General features: G+C 35.3%; 1 protein-coding gene across 2 annotated transcripts in view; it reads left to right on the plus strand.

Annotated features, from left to right (window-relative positions):
- Lrrd1 (leucine rich repeats and death domain containing 1) overlaps window positions 1-15368 on the plus strand; it is a 32208-nt gene extending 16840 nt beyond the window's left edge. Inside the window, exons 3-6 of one of the 2 annotated variants that reach the window (XM_021732740.3) lie at window positions 6685-6883; window positions 11208-11369; window positions 14406-14523; window positions 15152-15368. In XM_021732740.3, the coding sequence (XP_021588415.2) occupies window positions 6685-6883; window positions 11208-11369; window positions 14406-14523; window positions 15152-15335 (663 nt within the window). In that variant the 3' untranslated portion in view covers window positions 15336-15368. The remainder of the gene's footprint in view (window positions 1-6684; window positions 6884-11207; window positions 11370-14405; window positions 14524-15151) is intronic. The other variant, XM_040291486.2, reaches the window with a different exon arrangement.
- The last annotated feature ends 2223 nt before the right edge of the window (window positions 15369-17591 follow it).

A 17591-nucleotide genomic window follows, 5' to 3' on the forward strand; every position in this document is an offset into this window, starting at 1 on the left:
ATAACTTGAAAAGTATTGGTATTAATTCTTCTTTAAAGGTTTTGTAAAACTCCGCTGTATACCCATCCGGTCCTGGGCTTTTCTTGGTTGGTAGTCTTTTGATTGCTTCTTCAATTTCATCCATTGATATTGGTCTGTTCAAATTGTGTGTATCCTCCTGACTCAGTCTGGGCAAATCATATGACTTAAGAAATTTATCGATGTCTTCACTATCTTCTATTTTATTAGAATATAGGTTTTCAAAATAATTTCTAATTATCTTCTGTATTTCTGTAGCATCTGTTGTGATATTGCCTTTTTCATCCTGTATGTTAGTAATTTGCATTCTCTCTCTTCTTCTCTTCATTAGCATGGCTAAAGGTCTGTCGATCTTATTTATTTTTTCAAAGAACCAACTTTTAGTTTTGTTAGTTTTTTTCAATAGTTTCTTTTGTTTCAATTTCATTGATTTCTGCTCTGATTTTAATTATTTCTTGCCTTCTGTTACATTTGCTGTTGTTTTGCTCTTCTTTTTCTAGGGCTTTGAGATGAAGTGTGAGCTCATTTATTTGTTGGTTTTTTCTTTTTTTGAAGAATGACCTCCAGGCAATGAATTTCCCTCTTAAAACTGCTTTCATTGTGTCCCATAGATTCCGATATGTTGTGTCTGTATTTTCATTTATCTCTAAGAATTTTTTTATTTCCTCCTTTATATCTTCTGTAACCCATTGATCATTCAGTAACATATTGCTCATTTTCCATGTGATGTAAGATTTTTCCTTCCTTCTTTTATCATTGATTTCCAGTTTCATTCCATTATGATCAGATAAAATGCATGGTATTATCTCCACTCCTTTATATTTACTGAGGGTTGCCCTATGGCATAATATATGCTCTATTTTTGAGAAGGATCCATGTGCTGCTGAGAAAAAAGTATATCCATTTGATGATGGTTGATATAATCTATATATGTCAGTTAAGTCTAGGTTATTGATTGTGGTATTGAGTTCTATACTTTCTTTATTCAACTTTTGTTTGGAGGTTCTGTCCAATGGTGAGAGAGGTGTGTTGAAGTCACCCATAATTATTGTGTTGTGGTCTATTTGATTCTTGAACTTGAGGAGAATTTGTTTTATCAATGTCGCAGCATGATTATTAGGTGCATAAATATTGATAATTGTTATGTCTTGTTGGTGAATGGGTTTTTTAACAGTATATAATGTCCTTCCTTATCCCCTTTGATTAACTAAGTCTTGAAGTCAATTTTATTCTATATGAGGATGGCCACCCCTGCTTGCTTACGAGGACCGTGTGCGTGGTATATTTTTTCCCATCCTTTCACCTTCAGCCTGTGTATGTCTTTTCCAATCAGATATGTCTCCTGGAGACAGCATATTGTTGGATTTGTTTTTTTAATCCATGATACCAGCCGATGTCGCTTTATTGGAGAGTTTAAGCCATTAACATTTAGAGTTACTATTGATATATGGTTTGTACTTCCAGCCATGTTTGATTATTTATCCTTTTTTTAAAATTTAGTTTGTTTCTCCATGATTATCTTTTCCCCAACCCTCTGTCTTTACCGAGGCACTTCCCACTGATGGTTTTGGTTATTGTTTTTCATCTCTTCCTTGTGTAGTGTTTTGCTCAAGATGCTTTGCAATGCTGGTTTTCTGGCTGCAAATTCTTTTAACTTTTGTTTATCATGAAAGATTTTTATTTCGTTGTCATACCTGAAGCTTAATTTTGCTGGATACAGAATTCTTGGTTGGCATCCTTTGTCTTTCAGTGTTTGAAATACATTGTTCCATGACCTTCTTGCTTTCAGCGTCTGTGATGAAAAATCCGTTGTTAACCTTATTGTTTTACCCCTGAATGTAATCTGCCTCCTTTCTCTTGTAGCTTTTAATATTTTCTCTTTGTTCTGTATATTGGATATCTTCACAACAATGTGTCTTGGCATTGGTCTACTCTGATTTTGTATGCTCGGTGTCCTGTATGCATCTACAATTTGTATATCCGTTTTCTTTTTTATTTCTCGAAAGTTTTCTGTAATTATTTCATTAAGCAGTTTACTCATTCCCTTGGTTTGAATCTCTGTACCTTCCTCTATCCCGATGACTTGTAAGTTTGGTTTTTTTTATGTTATCCCATATCTCTTGGGTGTTTTTCTCGTGATTTTTTACCTGCCTTTCTGAGTTGGCTAGACTCTTTTTAAGATGATGTATTTTGTCTTCATTATCTGACGTTCTGGCTTCTACTTGCTCCTCTCTGTTAATGATACTCTCATTTGAGTTTTTAATTTGGTTTATAATTTCCTTCATTTCTAGAATTATTATTTGATTTTTTTTTATAATCTCTATCTCCTGATAAAGATACTTAACTTCTTCTTTTATCTGTTTATGTAATCCGTTTCAATGTGTTCTTTCACTGTTTGAATTTGCTGTCTTGTATGCTCTTTAAGGTTCCATTCCATCTGTCTAAGGTGTTCCTTGAGTTCTTTATATGACCATTTTTCTGATGACTCTAGGTCTTCCTGAATATTTAAGCTATCCTGCATTGTTTGTACTCCTTTTCTTCCTTGCTTTTTCATGCTGCTCATGTTACTTCTTGTTCTGTTTGACTGCTGAGTTACTGTTTACTCTTATAAATTTATTTGATGCTTGGGAGGAAAGGTATTAGAAGGGAAGGGAAGAAGTCACTAAAGAGAATGAGAGTAAGCAGGTAGAATTCAAGGAAGGGGAAATAAGAAAATTGAAAAGAAATGAAAAGACAAAAGACGAAAAAAATAGGAAATAAAAAAAGAAAAAAAATTTTTAAAAATAATAATAAAAAAATAAAAATTAAAATTAGAAGAAAAAAATTTTAAAAAATTTTAAAAAAATTAAAAAACAACAAGAAAGAAAAATGAAAATGAATAAAAACCCAAATCAAAAAAAAAAAAAGAAAAAAAAAACCAAAAAAACTAATAAATGCAGTCTTAGAGTTTGATTAACTTCTCTTCCAGTAGGTGGCGCTGTGACCACCAGGCCAAGCTTCTCCTGTCAATACATGGGAACCAATCACTGTGCAGCAGTTCCTCCTCCCAGACTGGGCAAGTCTCCAATCCTGAGTGCCTAGGGCCTCCTCTTGTGTCTAGTCACTTCTTCCCCACTTTTCCTCTAGCCAGGCCCCTCTCACCGGTGACGCTCACCACAATACTGGCTACACGCCAGGTCTGCTGCTCCCGGGAGCCCTGTTTTCATGAACGACTGGGCAGATTCTCCCTGTTTGCCATTCCCTCATACCCTAAGATTGTAGAGCTTGGGGCTGAGAATCCTCAGTGAATTTTACTTGCCCTCTGGTAGCCACGCCCCCAGTAGCTGGTGCAAGAGACCTCAGTTGTCAGCACTGGTGGGAGCGGTAGCCGGGAGTTCCCGCGCCACTTCTGATTCCCTTGGTCCAGCTATCGCGCTCAAGGGAGAGCAGGGAGGGGCCCTTACGGTTTCCCCATGTGTGGAGAGGGAAGGCTAGGGGATTCCACACCTGTCGCCGCAGGTTTCAATGAAGTTATCTCCTCCGATGCAGTCTGGTGACGTCAGTTGTCTGCCATGGTGGTATCTCTTGCAAATGGCGACAGTTCGTTTCCCTTTGCTGGGTGACCAATGCTACAGGCAGGTCCTTATTGTCTCTCCCAAGCCCCGTTTCAAACCTGTGGCCACTACCTATGAAGGCTCGGTTGGCATTTACCTCCGTAGGATCAGAAGGGCTGACCAGTTGTTTCAGCCGGATGGATTAGTGCTGAGTCACATCTGTTTGTCCTGTTGAAAATCTTAAAAAAAATTTTTTTTTGTAATTGTAGATATACAAAATGCCTTTATTTTATTTCTTTATTTTTATGTAGTGCCTCACGCATGCTAGGCAAGTGCTCCCCACTGAGCCCCAGCCCCAGACTGTTGAAAACCTTTAAAGTGGAGAAAATTTAAAAAAAAAAATCATTGCACATTCTATCACAATAAAACTACTGGCATATGTTGATTCAACTTGACTGTTCCCTTAGGAAGATCTCCCTGAAGAATTTTTAGGACATGTTTTTATAGTTTAGCATTTCATTTTACTTATATTTAAAGAGTAAATTTTATGGAAATATTTTTTTTTTTTTTTGGTGGAGGGCAGTGGGGATTGAACCCAGAGCATTGTGCAATCTGAGCTATACTTCTCTACCACTGAGCTATACTTCTAGCCCTGGAAATACTTTTTAAAATCAAAAATTTACTGATATACTTTAAGATCTCAGTAACCACAGCAATTTTCTGCTATTGTTAATTCTGTATGAGTATACAAATCAAGATTTCCCCAAAGTCTGTTCCTAAAAACCCTAGTTCCAAGTACTTTTTCTGAAAAATAAATAAATATATAAGTAAATAAGCGGGGGATGTAGCTCAGGACCTTTAAAATGGAATGAATATCTGTTAATCATCTGCTAATTCCTTTGAGTAATTTATAATCCTCTCACTCCTCCTGGATCTTACTTGTTTCTCCAAGGTTGTGTCCTAAAAATTCTCTTTTCTACTAACTCCTTAATCTCACCACACAGGCTGCCAATTACCTGCACACAGCCCCATATCTAGCTGGTGCTGCCTTGACCCATGCTCTAGTCCCATGCTTTCCAATTTCCTTGCCGCTGACTCTATCCTGGCCTGAGCTTATCACTTGCTTCATGCCTCGATTACACCAGAAGCCTCCTGGCTATCTTCTCTGACGCAATCTCCTTGTTAGCAGGCCTTGTGGAAACTATCAGACTTCATTCCAGAGAACTTTTCTTAATGTACAATAACTGCCTTTTAGGAATCCAGGATGCCTACTTAAAGTGTGTGGTTGCCAAAGGCACCAGTCCACATCTTTGCAACATCACTTCTAAGATTTCCAGATAGGAAAAAAAAAAAGAATATATATATATTTCTTGTAATTAATATATATATACATCACAAAAACTCCTCAATAAGAATATCCTATGTGGTTGAAAATATCATTTTGATTACCCCCTTGAGTTATCAAATGCCCAAATGATTAATTTATCTAACCAATGATCTCTTTAAGAATCATCTAATGAAGATGCCTCAGGTTAATTAAAGGGCTTTTATTTTGCTAAGATAAGGATGCCCAACAGGAATCTTTTAACAGTAGTTCTATCCTCACATAGTTCTCAGACACTTCTTCTGATAAATATTGAACAAGTAGTTAAAGAATCTTTATTTGAAGGAAATTCTACCTATGATGATCTAGCCTCTTCTTCATAGGCTAGCCAACAAGTCTTGCAATAGCCTGTTTCAGTGCTCTTTATCCAAATGTATCTTCCTCTGCTTCCCATCACATCTCCTTATGGATCAACTTCTCACTTGCCTTTTTTTGTGGGGAGGGATGGGTATTGGGGATTGAACTCAGGGGTACCACTGAGCCACATCCCCAGATCTATTTAGTATTTTATTTAGAGACAGGATCTCACCGAGTTGCTTAGTGCCTTGCTTTCGCTGAGGCTGGCTTTGAACCCACTGGGATTACAGACATGTGCCACCTCCTAAGCTCACTTGCCATTTTTATGCATAATATTTGTATTGCTTTAACTGTCCTGTAACTTCAATCCTATTCATTCTTTTGTGGTGCAGGGGATTGAACCCAGGGCCTTGAGGCAAGCACTCTACCAACTGAGCTATATCCCCAGCCTCCATTCTTAAGAGGCTATTCAAGTTTCATCTTTTACCTGAAGCTTTCCTTTAGTTCTCTAATTTATACTGATTCGCCGTCTCTAAATGTTCATATACCTGTTATTGCTTGTATTCTTTATTTTTAGCACTGGACTATTTGTTGCCTGATTTTTTCACATGTATATGTTTTGTTCCCTGGAGCAAAATTTAATCTTCTTAAAGTCAGTGAGTGTGCCTTAGACGAATACTTCCATATGTGGAAGTGCACTTAGCACAATATTTATTACGAACCTCATTTTTCAGGTATCTATGAGGGATCTACATATTCAAAATTCTTTTATTTACCTATAGAACAAAAGCATTCACAATGTCCTTATTCTTTCTAAATATGCATATTTGCTTCTTTGTTTTATCAGTATCTCGATATATACTGTTATTTCACAACACTTTTCATACAGGAAATTTTATCTGGGCCATAATGCCAGCTATGTGTCTCTGTTATTGAACATTTACTGAAAATGCATTGTGCTTGGAAACACATACACAAAAAAGTATGAAGCATACCTTTCATGTCATTTAAGGATCTAAGGAAAACATACAAGGGACTAGTAAACAGTGGAGATGATGAAAGTAAGGATTAAAGAGATCAAATGTGAAACAGAGTAGTTGAGACAGACTTCAGGAAGAAAAGAAGCCAAAGCATGGTCTGATTTAGGAAGAGAAGAAGGGACTGGGAGGCAATGAACACTGAAAGTTGGGAGAGTGAAGAAGGTGGTTAGCCAGTCACAGGGTTGAACTGGTAGCTTTGGTCAGATTACGGAGGTACTTGGATATCTCACACTATCTTTTGGATTTTTAGCTAGGAGGGGGAGTCACAAAGAATCTGTGACAGAATGAAAATATCTCCTTTCTAAGACAAAAACAAAAAAATAAAACTCGCTCCTTGCATTTGATTTTCAGAAAATGTTTGTCATACAAATCTTTATGGATTAATGAACCATAATTGTTTAATCTGTTACAGTTAACAAGACTTCCAGATGAACTGTCTAATATAACTCAACTTAAAAAACTTGATATATCAAATAATGCGATCAGCGAGATTCCAAAAAGTATAGGGGAATTGAGAAGTCTGGTTACTTTATACGCTAACAACAATCAAATAAGTTCTCTTCCACCATCTTTTTTATCGTTAAAAGATCTCAAGCAACTAAATATGAAAGGTAAGTGTCAGTCATAATCAATCAGTAGAATGTTAATGTCCGAGTTATACATTTTGCTAACAAAAAACAGAATGACAGACAACATAACACATTAAGTGCCCAGTGTAGGGAGATGGCTAGCCTCGCTACAGAAATTAGAGCAAAGTATAAGATTCAGTTCTTGTCTTCAATGAGCTTATAATCCAGTTGGGGAAGGTGAAGGCATTTTGCATTTCTGTTTTGTCTTCTCTGCTTATATCCAGTCATTCAGTATTCTTTTTCTGAACCTGACTTCATCCCTCCCTCTACACACACACCTACACAACCCTTAGTTCATCACTTTCTCATCATTTCCTTCTCTGCTGGCTCCCTACTCTCACTCCTGAACCCTATAATATAAAACAATATAATATAATAGTTTATATTATAAACTAAAATTAAGAAGACATAGAATAAAAAGCATATCATTCACTCTAAAGATATCAGAAAAGATTTTCCAAAGTATAAGGAATAACTAGGTTGATAGTTTTCTTAACAATTTTTATTATGGAATATTTCAGACTTTCAGAAAATAATAAATTTTTATGTATATTCCCAGATACAGGATGCTAACATTTTGTAATATTAACAATGTATAATATTTGAGACATTTTTATTGTTAAGACATAGAGTTGACACTTTTTTGTGCTTCTTCTAAATGATAAGTAACTATTACGCTGAAATTGGTGTGTATCTTTTTTCAGCCATATTTTTATAGTAACATTTCTCCATCAAAAAAGTGGTACCTGGGGCTGGAGTGGTGGCTCAGTAGTAGAGCGCAGGCCTACCATGTGTGAGGCACTCTCAGCACTGCATTTAAATAAATAAAATAAAGGTCCATTGGCAACTAAAAAATATTTTTTTAAAAAGTGCTATCTTATTGAATTTTTAAATCGTATTAAATTGTTACTATATAGATCACTCTAATAACTTGAATTTTACATTCATTATATTCCTTTTTTTAATATTTATTTTTTTAGTTGTAGTTGGACATAATATGTTTATTTAATTAATTTATTTATTTTTATGTGGTGCTGAAGATCGAACCCAGGGCTTTGCACATTCTAGGCAAGTGCTCTATTGCTGAGCCACAACCCCAGCCCACATTCACTGTATTTTTAAAATGAATCTATGTTAGCATATATAAGATTCCTTCTATGCTGTGTAATATCCAATTGAATGTTTATATAACAATCCATTTTCATGTGGTAGACAACTAAGTTATTTCCAATTTGTTTGCTTTTACAAACATTCTTGTACATTTTCTCAGTATAAACTGCACCAGTTTCTCTAGGGCATAAAGTTATAACTAGAGTGGCTGAATCTGAGCATATGTACATCTTCAACTTTATCAGATTTCAACAAATTGATTTCCACTGCGGTTGTACCAACTAATCACGTGAACAGCTAAGTATGAGATTATGTCTTTTAGTTGGACATAGCTTTTACAAACAGTGCTCCACACCTTATTAAATTTAGAGGATTTCCATATGAAAAACAATGCTTGTATTTTTGCCGAACAGTACTAGTAGTAGAGTACCCTACTCGTGGTGCACCAATATGTATCCGATGTAATGAAACTGACATTGGTCTCCTGGAGACTCAGAACTTCCAGAGAAAGCTAGCTATCCAGCTATGCATTGGGGCTTTTCATAACCATTTCGTTCACAGCAACTTATAATGAGTCTCAATAACTCAATCCTGCATTGAGGTTTTCTTCATTTGTATTATGACAACATTTTACTGAATTTTAGGGAGTTTCTTTTTTTTTGTCCAAGTGTAGGACAAACTCCATTCACCTGCTATTTTGGCATGAGAAACAAATAAATAAACAAAAAAAATACAAAAACAAAAATCCTCCAGAATTCTCTGGCCTATTGGAGAATTATCAATTGGAAGCACAGTACTCTGGTGGCTATTTTAGATAGGATAGCATCAAGAGAGAACAGGAAGGAGTAGTGTTTCTTTTTCTGCAAGTTTGATCAGCTCTCAGTCTCCATCAGAATTAAAAAATATTAAAACATATGTCTAGTCAGAGAAATTAAAATATCTGTAACAATTTTGAAAAATAAAATGAATGACTCACATAATGTGATTTCAAGACTTATGCAAAGCAGCATTAGTGAATATGGTGTGGTATTGACATGACAATATTTGAGGTGAATATTTATGGAGCAGAACACAGTATAGAAATAGATCCACACATATGTGTTGAATTGATTTTTTAAATACACGAAAGTAATTCAATGGAGAAAGAACAATATTTTCCACAAATAGTGCTAAAAAATATGTGTCCAAAATCCTAAAGAAAATAAAACAAAAACCAACCACAAAAAAACTCATCCATACCATACACCATAAAAAAAAGATTAACTCAAAATGAATCACAGACATAAATGTAAAATCTAAAACTACAAAACATCCAGATGAAAACAGAAGAAAAATCTTTGTAACCTTGGCAAAGCTTTTTTAGCTACAACATTAAAAACACAATCTACAGGGGCTGGGGTTATGGCTCAGCGGTAAAGTGCTCGCCTAGCACGTGCAAGGAACTGGGTTCGATCCTCAGCACCACATAAAAACAAACAAATAAAATAATGTTATATATTAAAAAAAACAAAAACAAACACAATCTACAGCAGGGGATGTAGCTGGGGATGTAGTTTAGTGGTAGAGCGTGTTTGCCTGGCCTTGAGTTCAATTGCCAGCAATGAAAAAAAAAATCATCATATATAAATAAAAATAATTCATATGTTGGATTTTAGTAAATTAGAAACCTCTGCTCTTCAAAAGGTATTATGAAGAGAATAAAAAGAAGAGAATGAAAAGCCACAGATTGAAAGAAAATATTTGCTGAATAAATTTTTAAAAGTAATTTGAAATTAAGGCAAACAATTCAAAAAAATTGGTATAAATTTTGAACCAGTATATAATGAACAATATAGATGAATGGAAAATATGCACAAGAAAATATTCTCAATTTCATTAGTGTTAGAGAAGTGCAAATTATAATGAAATATTGCTATTAGAATAGCTAAAACAAAACTTGACAATACCAAGAGCTGTCAAAATATGGAGTAACTGCAACTGATATATTGATGGTAGGAATTCAAAATGATATAATCACTCTGAAAAACTAGTAGTTTCTTATAAAATTCTATGTACATGTACCATATGACTCCCACATCTTGATTTCTAAATACCATTCTTCACTAAAAGGAAACAGGTTTTTAAATTTATACTTATAAATAATATATATTTAAAATATATAAATAATATAAAGGCAAACTTTATGTCTTCTAGGTGATTATAAATTCTGTGTTACTATAGTTTTACTTTTTTGTGTGAGTTTAATACTGAATTAAGGTGGTATTGAAAAATTTTATTCAGGGAGGTGGAACTTAATACCTTTGCCCTATTGAGGATGGTCAATCCTTAATGACTCATCTTCAAAAAGTAGAGTATGGAAAGGAAAAATAAATCATAACATTACATTAGAGAAACTCAGTAGATACTATGTTAGCCAATGACAGAGGTTAGTGATGTCATGTGGAAATCAGGTACCCCTAATACAATGTGATGAGGTTACTTTACTCTTTGGGTATACTTTCCCAAACCCACAATGCTGTCTAGTCATGAGAAATGTATCAGAAAATTCTAACTATAGAACCTTCTACAAATTTCCTTACCAGTACTCCTCAAAACTGTTAGGTCATAAAAAAAAAAAATACTGACAAACTGTCACAAAGCAGAGGGACTAGAAAGACATAAATATATGCATTGTGGTATCCTGGAATGGATTCTGGAAAAAAAGGCCATGGATGGAAAAACTAATATATCCAAAAAGTCTGGAATTTAATTAATAGTAATGCACCAGTATTGATTTTTTAGATTGGATAGATGTAATATGGTAATGCGAAATAATGGTAGAAAAAAATTAAAATAATGAGGAGTATATAGGAACTCACTACTATATCTATAGCTTTTCTGCAAATCTAAAATTATTCTAAATAAAAGGCTTATTTTAAAAATTACCAACATACTTACTCTATAAAGTCCTTTACTACCTTGGAAGGACTCCTGACCATTTTACCACCTACAGAAGAAAAAGGCATGACTGCTGTTTCTATACTCCCTCCTTTTCACTTGTAGCACAGGGGCATAAGTAAGAACTTAAGACTTGCAAGCACTGTGAGAGTCCTCTTATACTTGCCAAGACAATAGATTCTTCATACATAGTTGTTATTTGTCTCCATAGTTTTAATTTACAGAAAGGTGTAATTAATTATACTTTTTATTTAACTAGGAAATAATCTGACAGATCTGCCCAGTGCCATTTGTAGTCTTCTTTCCCTGGAGGAGATAAATTTTGATGACAATCCTTTGATGAGACCTCCCATGGAAATCTGTAAAGGGAAACAATTGCATACTATTGCAAGCTATCTACAGAGGGCAGATGAAAGAGATGGTAAGTGATGAGTGATTGATTTTCTTGTAAGTAATTTTCTAGTATTTATCTATGAATTAAAATATAGCCTACTTTGGAGACTATCAATCTGGCAAAGACATTAACAAATTTTCATTTTTTGAAGTTTAGGATATTATTTTAAAAATTCAGATTATTTAATCCAGGTCCATACACATCATGCCTTTGTACAGGGACATCCATATGGGGTAAAAATAACATAAGGTATAAAAATGTTGATTTTCTTTTTTTCCTTATATCCCTATTTTTTCCCTTAACTTCCCTCCCTGGGAGCAGCGTTAATTAGAAATGGTGATATTATTAAGGGCGTGGTCAGTTACTTATCCTTTCACCTTAATGCCCTTCAGTAGGTTTTTCATTATGGTTGTGGCCATACTCAGAGAATCCATATATGGACTTCTTTATTTCTGGTCTGTTTTTACCAGATAGTTGTTCTAAAAGACATATTTGCTTTGAAGGAAGCCCACAGATCATTTCCATTGCGGTCAGTTGGTGTGGGGTCCACTTGAACAGTCTTCATCCCCTCTGTCCTGGAGCACTCCATTGTATTTCCTAATTATCTCCAAGAGTAAGTCCATATCCTTTAAATCAGGAGCACTCGACCACTGAGCCACATCCCCAGCCCTATTTTGTATTTTATTTAGAGACAGGGTCTCACTGAGTTGCTTAGTGCCTTGCCATTCCTAAGGCTGGCTTGAACAACTCCTTCCCTCAGCCTCCCAAGCTGCTGGCATTGCAGGCCTGCGCCACCAGGCCTGATTTAAACACCCCCTCATTGGACCAGATGGAGCTGGTTTCTCCAAATACCTGGGAAGGAAGCTTCACTGTCCAGTTCTCTCCCTGTGGTTAGGTTCCTGACGTTAGGCTTTTCCTTAGGACTCTCTGACTTTGTGACTCATTATCACCCCTTAGAGTCAATTCAGATTTTGGTCCTCCAGTTTACTGTTATAGACCAATAACTATTGATCCAGATTTGGGGAATTTGAATGTTTGACACTGTCCCCCAAATCCTTTTGTCATCTACCTTGCCTGCATAATCAGGAGCCTGTACAAGCATACTCATCATCTAGAGAGATAGTTCCTAAAAAGGTATAGTCCTTTTTATGCCACCTTTTACATTCTTGTACATGGCTTACTATTCAGAATCTTTTGCAAGACTTTAGACCTCATTGATGGAAGAAATCGAAGTGACAAAATTAAAAGTCACAGTAGCTGTCTTTAACTTGCTGTGCAGGGTGATTGTGCTAATTAATATTATAAAAAAGGAGTCATTTTATGCTGATGCTATTAAAATAAAATAAAGGTTCAGGGTTTCCAAGGATCCATAATGTATTTCTATTTTGTATCATACTTTAGAGAATGGCTTTCAAGTTACATGATTGAACCTCCTTGCTAATACTCCATTTCTCAAATTCTTGAGGAAGAATCAATCTAGTCTTTATGCAGATAATGCAATAGTCTATAAGCAATGGCTTTTGAACAAAAGTCAGCAAAAAACAAGAGAACCCCCAACATTCATCTCCTTTTTCTGTGTTCAGAGAGCCTTCATACTGCAGGATTGGCACACAGCAAGGATAGGAAGTCACAATGAGATATATATTTATTTTGCAATTAATCAATCATGGAGTCAGTCCCTTTTTGAAATTTTTACTCAGGGTACTGGAATTTTCTCTTATATCATTAGAATAAAACCTACCCTGAGGGATTAGTAGTTATGTATATAATTTTTAAAAATACAGCATATTTGACATAATTATAGGGGCTGGGAAATCTCTCTTTTTTTTTTTTTGTCCTGGGGATTGACCCAGAGTGCTGTACTACTGAGCTAGATCCTCTAGTCCTTTTTCCTTTTCTTTAATTTTTAAATTTTTTTAGTAGTCAATTGATCTAGATTTGGGGAATTTGAATATTTGACACTGTCCCTCAAATCATTTTGTCATCTACCTTGCCTACATAATCAGGAGCCTGTACAAGCATACTCATCGCTTTATTTATTTATATGTGGTGCTGAGAATCAAACCCAGTGCCTCACACATACTAGGCCAGTGTCTACCACTGAACCATAAGCCCTGCTCTCTTTTTCCTTTTTATTTTTCTTTTCATTTATTTATTTTTGAAGCAGGTTTTCACTAAGTTGTCCATGGCTGGTCTCAAACTTGAGATCTTCCTGCCTCAGCCTCTTGAGTTCCTGGGATTATAGGTATATGCCACTGCACCTGGCTCTAGTTCTTGAAAGTTCTCATAGTACAATGATCAACAAAAAAATGAATCTAGTTCAAAGTATTTGGAAGCTTTTAAAAAAAACCCCAACAACTAAAAACACTAATATTTAAGCCAACATTTACTAAATATGTGATGTGAATATGTTGATTTTCATTTCACAAATGCTTGGTAGGCTCTTTCATTTAATGGAATGAGGCTGAAAAAAATTAAAGTAACAATTATTTTAATTACTAATTAAGAACATTGTTTTATACACACACACACACATAGGCACACATATATACATATTTGGTGTATGCATATATATGTATACATATATACATGTATATATATATTCCATATTTATAGCAGATATGATCTTTGTTTCTCAAGATGTGTGGTTCATACATAAGCACATAAAAAAGAGTCAGAATTGAAGCAAGGAGTCAAATTCACTTAAAAATCTTGAAAGAATTAAAATACACAGAAGTTATTTGAAGTTGGGCTGAGGATATAGTTCAGTTGGTAGAGTACTTGCCTTGCATGCACGAGGCCCTCAGCTCAACCCCCAGTACCACCCAAAAAAAAAATCACTTTGAAGTTGCTTATAATATCCTTTAAACAAGCATTTTAAGTTGTAGGATTTTTCAGATTTTGGAATAGATGGTTCAAATTTCAGTACATTTTAGATCTGTATCTTAATTTTTTATTTTTGGATATATTTCATAGAAGCACAGAAAATAAGTAAATATTAACTCAAAATAGAGTGTATTTTTCCAAAGAAATAGCTTATTTTTCTTTTATATTCAAATATAGAGAAAATCTTAGAGAAGACATTCAAGATAGTTGCCAACAATATTACTGAAACAAATTTTGAATTTTTGTGTCAAAAACTAAACCTGGTAAAATCAGAAAATAATATTCCTACAAAGAGGTAAGTATGATTGACAACATTTGGTACATGTTTAGTCTCATATTCTGATTTATGTCATATTGATGTCACATGGTTTTGAAACTTTTATTTTAACATAAACTCTAATTTGCTGTAAGAGATTGATTTTAGTTTATTATGCATTTGTGATCCATGTTGGGAGGCCTATAGTGTAATTAAGAACAAGCGTCCTGAGGACAAACTGCTTGGCTTTTAATCCCAGATGGCTTTGTGACTTTGGGCAAATTCTTTAATTTCTCTGTGCTACACTTTCTAAACTGGTAAAATAGATGCAGTTACTACGAGCACAGTCATGAGGATTAAGTGAGTTCCAGCTATAAAGCATGTGGTATAGTATTGTACTAATTTATGGTGAAGAAAAATTGACAATTATTATTTTGAGATCTTGAGAATTAAATGTAAATTGTTGACTTATTATAAGAAAGCAAGACATAATATGGGGCTAACATTCACTTTCTAAATGCCAACTCTGTACTAAACCTTCATGCAGTCTGTCTTCCTCAATTAATTTCAGATTCACTTTCATCTGGTAAATTGATTTGAATAGCTGTCATTTAAAACAATGTTCTTAATTAGTAATTAAAATAATTGTTACTTTAATTTTTTTCAGCCTCATTCCATTAAATGAAAGAGCCTACCAAGCATTTGTGAAATGGAAAACAGAAAATAACTTATCGCTAACTACTGCTGCTTTAAGAGACCAACTAGTTCGGGGACTAAATATGATAGGAGCATATGACATTATGGACAAAATAACAGCTTTAAATCTTTTTACATGTGCAATTAAATTCTAATCAGTGGACCTATAATAAAAGTTGAAAATTGGATTTTTGAGCCATCTTACTTCATTTTATCATATTTGCATGTCATGTTTCTTTTCATGCATTCTTAAGGTACTATAGTTTATGACTACCACTCTAATGTTGTCTTTTTTTTTTCAAAGAGAGAGTGAGAGAGTGAGAGAGAGAGAGAGAGAGAGAGAGAGAGAGAGAGAGAGAATTTTTAATATTTATTTTTTAGTTCTCGGCGAACATAACATCTTTGTTGGTATGTGGTGCTGAGGATCGAACCCGGGCCACACGCATGCCAGGCGAGCGCGCTACCGCCTGAGCCACATCCCCAGCCCCTAATGTTGTCTTAATAAAATATTACAGATAATGTTTTACATACTTGTTCTGTTGCCATAGAGTGGCATATGATTCCATTAAAATTATTATATAATTGTTTTCATACAATGCAAGACTTATAGGTAATAAGGATATTAGTAACTTCCATTGAATTTAGAAAGCACAGAAGTTTCTTTTCAGATGCCGGCTTAAAAATGGCAATGAATACATTGCCCGCCCCTTTGCTTCACTAGGAATAAGATTGCTTCATTAAACAAAAGTTGGCTTTAGGGCCAAGAATCCTCTTTAGTTGAATGTGCAGGTGCAAGGCAACAGACTAAGACAGATGGAGTCTTGGTGTATCAAACACAGCTTGTGGTAGTGTGTCTGTCAGTTTTTTGTTGCTGTGAGGAATAAAAGTTTATTTTGGCTTATCATTTGAGAGGTCTCAGCCAATGCTCTGGGCCCAAGGTGAGGCAGAGCACCACACAGCAGGAGGATGTGGTGGAGAAGAGCTGCTCAGTTCATGGCAACCAGGAAGCACTATGAAAGAGTGAGAGAGCCAGAAAGGGACAGGAAGAAGCCAGGAACAGAATATATAATCCCAAAGGCGACTCTCCAGTGACTTACTTCCTCCAGCCACATTCCACCAATAATCCATTCAAATGGATTAATCCACTGATTAGGTTAAAAGTCTCATAATTTAATTATTTTTCTTCTAGCCTGAGTTTTTTTTTTGAGGGGGGTGGGTAGTCACCTCATTTCCAAAACATAACAGTGTTTCAAGAGCTTCATGGGGAGATAAAACATTGATTATACTTTTCGGCCCCCAATTCAGCCACATCTGAAGCTAACCGTACTCTTTAAAAATACTTTGTATTGGTGCATTATAATAATAGTGGGATTAATTATTTTAGTTGCAGAGCAGGCTAAACAAATGTTAGCTACAGGGTAGCCTGAACACTCAACCCCCATCTGTCTAGTTCCTTATCGCTTGTTTGCCTCAAGTCTGAACACTCAACCCCACTCAAGGCTGAACAGTCGACCCCCACCCGTCTGGTGCAACAGAAACCCACATCTAGCCCCTGCCTGGTCTGCCTGAAAGCAGAAGATGACACCCTTAGCAACTACTGTATAATCCAATCACTGTACGCTAAAAAAGCAGCTTGCAGACCCAGAGACCCCATTAGATTTTGGCTATAAAAACTCTCTCCTGCAGGGCCCCCTTCTCTTGGTCTCTCTCCTCTCTCCCCTCTCTCTTTCTCTCTCTCTTCTCTTTTCCTCCAGTCAATCAGACACTGCCGTAATAAAAATATCTTGGTTGCTCCTAGTGTTATGGTCACTTTCTTTTCAAATTATGCCATATTTGTACATGCATATAATATAATTTGAACAATCTAATTGCTAGTATCGTCCCTTCCTCAATCTGCTTGCTCTACTCTAGTGATCTCCCTTCTACTGTTATTATTATTTTAATTAGTGCAATATATATATATATGACTCATTTTGGTTTATTCATATACAGACATAGCATATTTTGCTACATTTCATTCCCCAGTACTTCCCCATGCCCTCTCCTCTTTTCTCCCTCTCAATCTGCTTCCTTTACTCTATTGGTCTCACTTCTATTTTCATGAAATTCCCCTCCCCCATTTTGAAAATTCCCCCCTTCCCTGCCCCACCTTCTTCTAGCTTCTGCATATAAGAAAACATTTAACTTTGATTTTTTTGAGTCTGGTTGATCACTTAGCATGATGTTCTCCAGTTCCATCCATTTACCAGCAGATGACATAATTACAGTCTTCTTAACGACTGAGTAAAACTCCATTGTGGATATGTAGCACAATTTCTACAAGAAATGTTAAAGCAAAAATGGTATTTTCAGCTATAAATCTGGATCTACACAAAAACATGAAGAATCCATTTGTCTGTTGAAAGGCACCT

This window comes from Ictidomys tridecemlineatus, chromosome 2 (genome assembly GCF_052094955.1).
Source record: "Ictidomys tridecemlineatus isolate mIctTri1 chromosome 2, mIctTri1.hap1, whole genome shotgun sequence".
NCBI lineage: Eukaryota > Metazoa > Chordata > Mammalia > Rodentia > Sciuridae > Ictidomys > Ictidomys tridecemlineatus.